The sequence below is a fragment of the Porites lutea genome, chromosome 3 (genome assembly GCF_958299795.1).
Source record: "Porites lutea chromosome 3, jaPorLute2.1, whole genome shotgun sequence".
Taxonomy (NCBI): domain Eukaryota; kingdom Metazoa; phylum Cnidaria; class Anthozoa; order Scleractinia; family Poritidae; genus Porites; species Porites lutea.
Window position 1 is genome coordinate 8,501,324 of NC_133203.1, and position 10,867 is coordinate 8,512,190.

Consider the following 10,867-nt stretch of genomic DNA (forward strand, 5'->3'; position numbering starts at 1 on the left):
CTCGTCGAAAAATTCTCGTGCAAAGAACTTCCCAGAAACCTGATCTGATAGAAAGTGAAGTTCTCCTTTTACTCTGTTAAAAATCTCGTTAAATCAGATTGACATTTTGGTTTTTATCGTTGCAATATATTAAGTAGTATTTTGAAGGCGTTGCAGTAAATCAGTGTTAACAAAAGTTAAACTTTTACACATCCTGAAGTTTAATAAGGTTTATTTAACAATTAGCTCATGCTTCAGCGTACGTATGTTGAGATTTAATCACATAACAAACGTAAACCGCGCGCTCTGATTGGTCAATTGCCCATTGACTAATTGACTACGGCGACTCTCACGCTTCTTTCGTGCTTAGCAACCTCCAGCATGCAACTATTTGAACATTAGTAAAATCCAACTAGTGGTCTATTATCAATGCTGCCTTCTGATTGGTTAAGCTATACTAGGCTATATGTTATAGCCTACTAGTAGCGAAAAGAGCGCGCTTTTTGGCGCAAAAAAGGATTTAAGTCTAGCTTTAACTAGCTAAAATTTGTTTATTCTCGATAGTTTGACCAACTAGTTGGATTGAACAAAAAAAATTATTCCTCTCGCCCTCATGGCCTCTAAGTCAATAGCCCATGAGACCGAAGGCCGAATGGGCTACTGACTCAGAGCCCATTCGGGCTCGAGGAATAATTGTTAACTAGTACACGCTGAGTCATTTACCATTTGTTATTTGTAGCACGCTCGTGCTATAGAGCGTTTTCACATGACGTCACGGCGGCCGTATTGGTGTACGAAAACAATGAAACGGCGGCCATGTTGTTGTTCCAAACCAGTCCTGTGGGAGTTGAATTCTTTTCTTTTGCAAACGCTTTCTTTTTTCCAATAAATTTGCATAGATGCTGGTCACGTGAGTGAAAACGCTCTATCGAATTTGATTAGGCGAATATTCTAGCTATATTATAAACAGAATTCTATCATATGGAGCTGTTCCAGAGGTACACTGAAAAGCGTCCAAAGTCAAAATCTAGAATTAAGTTGCACTATAACCCTTTAAGCCCAATATCCACATACAAATTCTCCAAACCAATCTCCATACATTTCCTTTAAGAATTAGTTGAGAGAATCTTAAAGGCATTTTCTCTTAGGTGATCATTTTATTATCTCTCATAACCTTATCTCTTGACAATCTATGGATATCGTTAGGAGAAAATTGATGTTGGTCACCATTGGAACTTAAAGGGTTAAACTGGTGATGAGAAAACAGATAACCCCGCGCGCAATTTGGTTGGAAAATCATGAGAAAAATCCCGTATGGATGGCTATAGGCGTCTAGTGATAGCACCGGAAAAACGCGTACTACCCTGATAGAAAAGCCTACTGACCGAAACAGGTTCGCTCCGTCAGAAAAATCCAAAAACATAACGGTGTATATGATAAAATGCTTATTGACTGAGTGCAGGGCCGGACGGGAAAATGCTTGGCTCGAAGGCAGGACTTACTGACCGAACACAGCGAGGTCCATGCGTCCTGGCCGAGACTCGGGTACGCAAAATTTTATTCACTGTTGTCAATAAGAATTCAACAGTCATCATTGCAATTTTCTCCATAGCCAATAATATCACGGCTTAACTGATAGACCACCAATGACATTCCTACTTAATTAACCAATCAGGTCAATAATCAGAGTTTAATACTACCAACTGACGTGATAGAACTCACTTTGTCTCTGAAGAAGACTACCGCACAGGATGTCGAAACGTCAGTCACTGTCAACAACAACAGTCTTATACAGGACTACGTTCACCCGAACGATCATACTCAACCTACTTATGAAATGACTCCCGGGTTCAAACTTTTCACAATATTCTGTATTGTTTGCTTTGAGGCAGTCGCACATGAACTTGATGACATTTCAAACAATCGATTAAAATGTGCAGACGTCCCAGGAATTTGATTTCCGTTTAATTACAACGTCTCAAAATAACTTTAGTGAAATTCACGTATCCTGGCCAACAACCTAAGATTCCCTCTCTTTTTCATTATTGATGGACCGAAACCAATTGTGGAATTGCACGCACTTTAGGCATCTCGCTGATGAACGGTTACAGCAGTTAGATATTTGCAGGAACAATAATTGTTAATAGCTTTAGCCCTCGGACGTACGGGCAAAGTCATATCCCCTATCCCCACCGTGGTACAAAGGGGAGGGGGGTGTTGATAAAACCCTTCCCTTGAGTTTTAGACGTGTTGCAGTATTTCGAAAATATTTTACCTTCATTGGAAAGACATTGATCTATTGATCTTCTCTACAAGATGAGGTATATTTTATGGGTGGTGGCGCCGCTGGAAGCCTGTGACGTCACCAAACATGGTCGCCATCTTGGCCGTCATCTTGGATCTCACCAAGGATTAGAAATCATGTACATTCAGACCACACATATCTCCAAGTGTGTAAGATTTAATGAAGCCGAAACCAATCGATCGTGGAATTCCACGAAATGTATTTTGGTATCCCACTGATGAACGGTTACAACAGTTTGCAAGTCGGGGAGCAACAATAGTTTACCTTTGATCCTCTTTCAATTCAGTATACCTAAAACTGCGCATTTTTCTTCTTCACAAATATTAAGTCTTTAACTCCGGACCATCTTCATTCAAGTCACACTTATCTCCAAGTGTGTAAGTCTTGCTTGTATGCATGCCTAACCCAACCGCTGTATTACTAAAGCTACTTTCAGAGAGAATAAGATAGTCACTTTCCGCCAACATGTAATGATCGTGTAAAACTCCTAACATTCCCTCCACTGAATGTTTTTCGTGCTTTTTGTGGAAATCTAGATGTTCTGGATTGTTGTTATCCATTATCACTTTTTTACCATAGTATTTTCTTGCATAATCTTTCACTAATACATTGTCAGTTGCCAGAAACCAACGTGTTTTCTTCTTGGTAGTATTGCTATAGTGATTAAAAGTTTTGCGTTCGACTTTTTTTGCGCAAGAAAAAAATTGCTGGAAATTAGATACTCTGGTGTTGTTTCGTCCAAACTCTTGATCTCCTAGACGAATGTGAATTCCTATGACGAAAGCTGCGTTTTCACGAAGAGCTTTTCTGGTGATTTCAAGAGCGTTTTGTAAGCGTTTCGTTGGGCGAAAAAGCATATCCCAAGCACATCCTATCATATCAAATTTACGAGAGCCTGGTAATATGGGGCGTAGTTTAAGCTTCCGCGCTTGCCTCATTAAATATTTATTCTTCCTTATACCATTATGAGCGAAAAACAGAATCGACGTCGCTATCTCCACTGGTTTATCGAAATAATTCAGCACATTTTCGCTTCCAATCCAAGAAACAAACGCCGTCGTGTTTTTTATTAGCCATCCTTCCCGATCTTTACTTGCCTCCCCTCCAGTCCTCCAATAATGCTTTCGCGTTTCCAAACGTGGAGCGGGAAAATTCCAATTAATATTATTCGGCTTCAAGAAGAGTCTTAATGGTCTGGGAGCCCTCCAGTCGATCAGAAAAGCTCGGTTTGTAAGAACTGCTAAATAGAACAAGGAAACCAGAGCGTAAACGCGATTGCCATATCCGCAGCAACCATTATTGGACCTTGGACAAGCGTACACTAAGAATTTTGGCTCACGTTTATTGTTAATGATATCCTCATGAAGCGCTCGATATTGTGACTGCCATTTTTTGCCACAGATATTTGGTGCAGTGTACGTTGGTTGGTATCGCTCGGTTGTTGGAATACTGCTTTTATTGTAGGTCATCATTGCCGTGTTCACCTTCAGCATAGTTTTATCTGGACGGAAGAGAAACAAATAGCAAGTTTTCCCTGACTGTCTAAGATAATGAACACCCTGCATGAGGAACAGAGTTTCCTTTTGTCCTCTTTAAAGAGGAGGAGAAAAGGAGGTTCTGGTGATTCGCGTTAAGCCCCTGAAATTCTGGACAAGTCAATCTTGTTATCTCCAACCAAGCTAGCTTATTCGAGCGCACGCCCCAGCGGGGTGGGGGGGAGGGGGGTACTCCGTATTTCAAGGATAGGATAAGGATAAGGATAAGTGCTTTATTATCAACAGAGCGCATACAGACACATGTGTTTACCACGATAACAAAGATTTTCGTGCAATAATTACAGAGGTGTACATTTGTAAAATTTATACAACTATTAAACAAGGTTATATTTAACGCGTCTATCTCTTTCGCGGAAGCGATCAGATACGTATTTAGCCACAATTTTTTGCGTTTTCTCTCCTTGCTTCATACTTATAAACGTTGTAAAGGCAGAGCTTGGAGTCATAGAGTCAAGAATAAGATTAGTTTCCTTTTTTAGCGTATTGAACAGCTCTCTCCTAGGATCCCTATAGCTATGCAATTCATCAAAAAGTGCTCCTCGTCTTCTAATCCAGTTTTACATAATGGACAGATTCTTTGGTCTGGTGGCTGATAGGGTTTAACGTATCGTCCAGTTTCAATTGCTAGTTTGTGGTTGCTTAATCTTAGCTTTGTGATTGCTACTCTATGATTGATGTTTCTTACATTTGTGAGGTAATTTTCGTAGTCATGGGTAAGTTTAAATTTCCTAAAAGTTCTTAGTTTGTTTTTTTGATGCGGGTCCTTTCGTTCATCATTGTGTATTTCGCTAATCCATGTTTGCTGTTCAATGTCTAAGAGTCTCTGTCGTATATAGTTCATGATTGCGGGAGTGTTAGTTTTCGCTGACCATATGTCGCCAAGACCTGCGAGATTTAATAGTCGTTTTAATTTGCTTGACCAAAGTTCCTTTTTATCTTGACCAATTTGGTCTGTAAATGCTATCCCAGAGAGTTAATTTTAGTGCTCCGGCTCACAAAATTTCAGCCAATATTTAATGGCTCTGCACTTTGTCTTCGTTCGCATTGGGAAACGGCCTACCTCCGATCTGCACGCATTTTAACGACAGAATTTGTTAACTCCCCATAGCCACCTTATGAACTTTGTTTGAACAAACTCAATTGGATCATTTTCTAGCTTTCCGTCGTGATCGACCCCCCAGACCTCGCTTCCGTAGGTGAGTATCGGGGAAATACCCGTTTCAAAAATTTTCATTGTGAGCTGTACATCATCTCTGAAATGGTCGCCCATTTCCTTCCTGAGTTTGTACAAAGCTTTAAGGGCAACCTTCTTTATTTCCTGTTTAGCGTACGTGAAGGTCCCATAAGTACTAAATTGTAGGCCAAGATATTTGTAATTGTTAACATTGTCAAGTTTACTGCCTCTATAGTATAATACATGCTTATTCATGGTTCTCCCGCAGTTATTAAAAATTAACACCTTAGTTTTATTAAGGTTAACCGACAAGTCGTTTTCTTTGCAGTATTCACTGAGGGAATCCAAATAATCCTGCAGTCCGTTTTTTGATTTGGAGAATATGACCAAGTCATCCGCGTGGAGCATACAACTTAACGGTAACTCGTTTAGTTCTACGTCATTTACGTTCTTGGCCTTAAGTTTCTCTGAAAGGTCACTGAGATAAAGGTTAAAAAGGGTTGGCGAGAGCATGCAACCTTTCAAGTGACAGGGGCGATCGAAGGACTTTTTGGGGGTTCGAAATTCTCGAGTTCGGGGATTTTTTGAGGTGGAAAATTTTGGCAAGTATTTTTTTGGTTTGCTTGATTTAAGTAGGGATGTTTTCGCGTATTCAAAACAATCTGAAGATTCTTGATAGTTCCCACGTATAAATAAATTTTTACGGCTTGGAAATTCGGCATGGGATTATTTTGGGGTTAAATTGTGGTCCAGGGATTTTTGGGGGTTTCGTTTGAAACCCTAGGGATTTTTTTGGGTTTTGATATTTGCCCCCATTCGATCATACCTGTCACTTGAAATCCGGAGTACCCCCCTCCCCGGGCTCAATCATCCGTTTATGGATAAACCCGATGGTCATAGCTGAGCCCGCTGAGCCAAGCGCACGACTATTAAGCCTGGGTTCGAGACTGTATCCTAGCAACATGCAGCGCATGCTCAACAAAGATCTCATTCGATTCAAGCAGAATCTTTCACGAGTTCGCCGAAATCGAGCAAGCGAAAGAAAGGTTCTGCTGGCAGGTTTGATATATAAGAAATGTATGCATAGAGGATCTGAAGTTTTTACTGTTAGAAAAAATGCAATTAGCAAAGTACGCTTGTTTTATTTGAAAGGGTACCTGTATTTCCCACTTCACAAAGTCTAGGGAGAATGGGTACAAACTTTGAGTGCAGTGCTTTCTGGGATAGTTTGGATTGACAAGCGTTAGTTATGATTGGTCGATGGTATTCAAGGCAGCCATTGACCAATCATAAGCGACGCTTGTCCGCTCCCAGAAATCGTTTTTTCAAAAGCTTGTACACCCATGCATTCCATTCCCCTGATAGTTTCTGGAGTGGGCAGTTGGCAGGTTTATGAGTTGCCCCTTTTACCCCTGAGAAACCACCAACATAGTTCCTAGGTTTTGATAAATTTTGCTGGCATAATTTTTGGCACAATTCGTCATGTATTTCCCGGAAGAAAGCACTGCTAGCATAATTTGCACTTTTGGTTAGTTTTGCAGAGCAAAATTATCATTTATTGATCGTGAAACTAATTTTTTTGAACCGAGATAAGAGTTACGGGCAAATTTGAGTAACAAAATCAATTTTCTGCCTATTGTCGCATTCATAGGACCTGGTTCCAACAGGAAGTGACTTAGGACTCTTTACATAGGACTCAACGCATGCGCATAACTGACTAGCTCGGTTATCACAGATGGCGTCCGTGTGCTGGTTTTTTGTTTCAATATTTATAGTTTTCAGAGAATGAATTATGCACCCTTAAATTTTTTTTCTGCATTTAAAACGGATAAATGTGCTTGCCATTTATTTGTTTGCTGTATAGTTATTGAGATGTTTTTGCCAAATTTAAAGTAAAAAGTAGAAGCATAATTTTTGCATATTTTGCTAAAATGAGCATAATTTATTAAAACTAGCATAATTATTAGCATAATTGTAGAAATGCACCAGCACTGCCAGAAGTATATTCTGCTCTTTTTTCGAGCAAACTCTATCAAAGCTTAATCGTTCCCAGCGTCCCCTACTAATCGTGAGAGATGGAAACGAAGAAGGTGAGAGGATTCTGAGAACGAAATTGGAGAATCCACTTGACTTACCACTGACTGCGAGCAGCAGTAATTCTTTTTCTTTAGATTTAGCGAGGGGAGTGCACGTAAGCGCTAGCGTCGAGCAGGAAAGCTGCAAGACGCGAGAAGCGAGGGCGGTAGCGTAGAAGAAAAGAGAGAGTCTACCTTTTTTCGTGTCTCCCCCGTCTCGCGCCTTCAGTCATGCGCGTGGTCATTTTCGTGTCTCGCGCGTTTTGCTCGACGAACTAAGGAAAACAAAGACTGTTCAAAGTCTTTACAGTGCGTTTACACATTTTCGTGTCTCGCGCGTTTTGCTCGATGAACTAAGAAAAAAAAGACTGCTTAAAGTTCTTACAGTGCGCATGCGTTTATCCTTCTTGCACAGTTAGCAGGTATCAGTCTTACCTTCAAAGTATGTGGTCTCTAATGACACTGACTTGTGGTAACTGTAAAATCTCGGGAGACGACTAAGTATCATTGCAAACAGGGATAATCCAATGAGAAACAACCATAATCCTCGAAACAGAGTCAGCGCCATAACTTGGGGCTGATGCGAGGCCCTATTGACGAAACAGTTTTTAAAAAATTATACTCTATAATTTCAAATATCCATAAGTTAAATGTTCCAGTTAAGGTCCCGTCCACAAGAAACCGGCGATTCTGGTTTTTAAATTTTATAAAACACGGCTCTTTGCGCTTTAAATATCAGAGAGATTAAGCATCGCGTTCACGGCAAACGGCAAAACGTGAATTTGTACCACGTGACCAAGTTCGTTTACTATTCATTACAACTACACGAAATTCGGTAGATTCACGCCAAATCTATCCATGAGAATTGTTTTAAGCTGTTTTTACGTGCTCATTTTTTCATTTTGAAAATTTCTCATCTCGAATCACACGTTTTCCGTTTGCCGTAAACGCGATGCTTAGTAGAGAGACTAAGATTCACGTTTACGTCAAACGTCAGATTCAAGTTGAGAATTTCTCAAAATAGAAAAAAAGCAGGTAAAAGCTGTCCAGAACAATTCTTAGGTATAAAGCTGGCGTGAAACTACTTCTTTTTAGTTGAAGTAATAAACATTTAACGATAATTAAGGGGAAAACTTGGTCACGTGGTACAAATCACGTGTGCCGTTTAGCGTAAACGTGAATCTTACTTACGCCCTCAACGTTGATAAAAGTTCCGCTTGATAATTTGGTCAGTATAAAAAATTGAGCAAAGGATGTGTCTTTGAGAAGTGAACGGGTTTTTTTTCGCTTGTAAGTACCTTTTTCCCGGTTGTGACAGGAAACTTGCTAATAAACTTGAACTTTTTATATCCTGTTAATGGAAGAAGGACTTAAATAATGTGCAAATAAGAACTATAGAAAATATAAAATCTCAGCAACACTCAACCCCACGTACATCTAAAATCAAAAGAAACACAAAACAGCCAACAAATTTCCTATACAACATTTGTTTCAAAAACCGCCCAATTTAAACAGCTTCCTCCAGTTCAAAGAGACCAAAACACAATTTAAGCATTTTATATAAAAAAAGCATGTCTAAATAAACATAACCTAAACATATGTCGACGTTTCGACAAACTCTCTCACCCTCTTTTTCTATGGATGGTTCTTTTAAAACAAAAGTACAACGAATTAACAAAAAAAAAAAAACAAAAACAGAAGACTAGAAAAACGACCAGGGGTTGTCGAAACGTCGACATACGTGTCACTGAGTGGTAACTATATTTTTATTTACGAATCTAGAAGTTCTTCATGCACAATTCATTTTTTTTGAAAATATGTTTGGAAAAAAGGTGACGTTATTGACGACTGTATGTTGAATGACTCTGTGAGCTTTTTTCAATACCTCTGCAAATACGCATTCATAAGAGTTATTAACACGCAATCGATATTTTATCTTACTTGTCACGACGTAACTGTGAAATTTTGATTTCGTATTTCATGGAATTTTGTTGAAAACACTGCATACCACAAAGAAAATGAACTTCCTAATATGTTACAACCCTTAAAGATTTTAGGCTTCATTTAAAAATTTTATCGAAATTTCTAATACTTAATAATATGACATGTTAATGAATATTTTGAAAAGAAGTTTAACTTACCTTTGAGATTGGCAGGTTCCTTAAATAAATACAGATGAGAAAACTGCGAATTAATATTTTTGAAGAGCGAAAGACGATCGATATTGAATACTACTCAAGATTGATTTCTCCTTAAATCTTCATTCTAATTCTCTTATGATGTGCTTTAATATTTTGGTTTATACTAAATAGGTTGTATGACAGAATGGTGATACTGAAGCATGAGTGCGCGTCCCAAAGAAAGCTAGAAAAAGAGGAAATTTCATAAATGAGCTTCGTCAAACACTGTCAAAAAGGGAAAAATTGAGTTCTATTCTAGGTGACATTTTAATTTAAAAGTTTTTATTACAGAATGAAATTCCTGGTCCTTTTAATATCTGCGAAAAAGCAAGACTGTGGTATATTTTTTATATTGATGAATAAGAAAAAAATAATACCCATAAGTTTCGAGTCATGAATCAGATATGAAAAGATATATTAAAACACTTCATTTGTTATTTCCTCTAGACAAGAAATTAGATAATTTATTCCATTACAAACTTGTTTCTTCTCTTAGCGTCGCCAATGGAGCCATTTTTCGTCACCCATCCAGTTTCCTAACCCCTCCCAAAAAGGCTAAACTTAGCTGGGCTTATTTTCCCCAAGATTCGCGAGGTTTTGTTTGCGACATTTTTATTTCTAGTTGACGTTTATATTGATGAAAAAGGTGAAATTATCTTTTTCATGTCGAGGTAAAAAATCATCGAGACGGAACTAGATTTTTTATTCCACTAGAAACTTCTTTCTTCTCTTAGCTTCGAGCAAAGATTTCGAAAACTACCTCAATTAAAATCTAATGATTTGCAAGACAGGGAATACACGTCGAGAGTTATGGGCCGTGAGCAGAAAAACAAACATGTTATTGCTGTGAGATCTGAACCGCCGATCGGAAAAACATTTTCAACCCTTGATCGTAAAAGTGTGCCTGTTCTACAACTGTTAAGCATTAAGTTGGTTACTGTTCGGCATTTAAAATTTTCTCTCACTGAAAGCTCAAGACGATGAAAACCCACCTGACAAAAAAATTTACATATGGGGAAGGGTTGCAGATAAATCTTCAGTGACTACTAACTGTTTACAAATAATAAGAAATTTACTTATATGTTGGGTTTATCGTTACGCCATAAAGTTAAGACATTTATCAATCTTACCTTGCAGCTTATTCGCAAACGGTTATGACAAAATCAGGTACCTTTGTCTCGAATTCTTCCGAAATCGATAATGAAGAACGATGCAACACCAAGGATACAGCGTGACCCCAACAGTTAATCTTTGATTTTCCCCTTTCCACTTGACTCAAGCGAGTTTAACCAATCAACGTGTGGACTAGAGCCTGATCTATTTAGCTAATAAAGAGAGGAGAAAAGGAGATTGGGTACAAACGGCAAACTTCAGATTCAAGTTGAAAATTTTTTAAAATAGAAAACGTGCAGCTGGAAACAGTCCATAACAGTTATTATAGACAAAGCTAACCTGAAGCTACTAATTTTGGGTTAGAAGTAATGAAAAGTAGGTCAGTAAGGTACAAATTCAGGAACAACTTGGTTACGTGGTACAAATTCACGTTTGCTGTTTGTTGTAGACGTGACTCTGATTAGACACTTTAAGCAACTTTAGGG

General features: G+C 38.6%; 1 protein-coding gene and 1 pseudogene across 1 annotated transcript; both read right to left on the reverse strand.

Annotated features, from left to right (window-relative positions):
- Positions 1-2,509: 2,509 nt before the first annotated feature.
- Positions 2,510-3,777, reverse strand: LOC140931521 (uncharacterized). The gene has a single exon (XM_073381329.1). It carries the CDS (start codon positions 3,775-3,777, stop codon positions 2,608-2,610), a length of 1,170 nt encoding a protein of 389 aa, XP_073237430.1. The 3' UTR covers positions 2,510-2,607.
- Positions 3,778-3,826: 49 nt separating this feature from the next.
- On the reverse strand, positions 3,827-5,269 carry LOC140931522 (uncharacterized; annotated as a pseudogene).
- Positions 5,270-10,867: the final 5,598 nt, after the last annotated feature.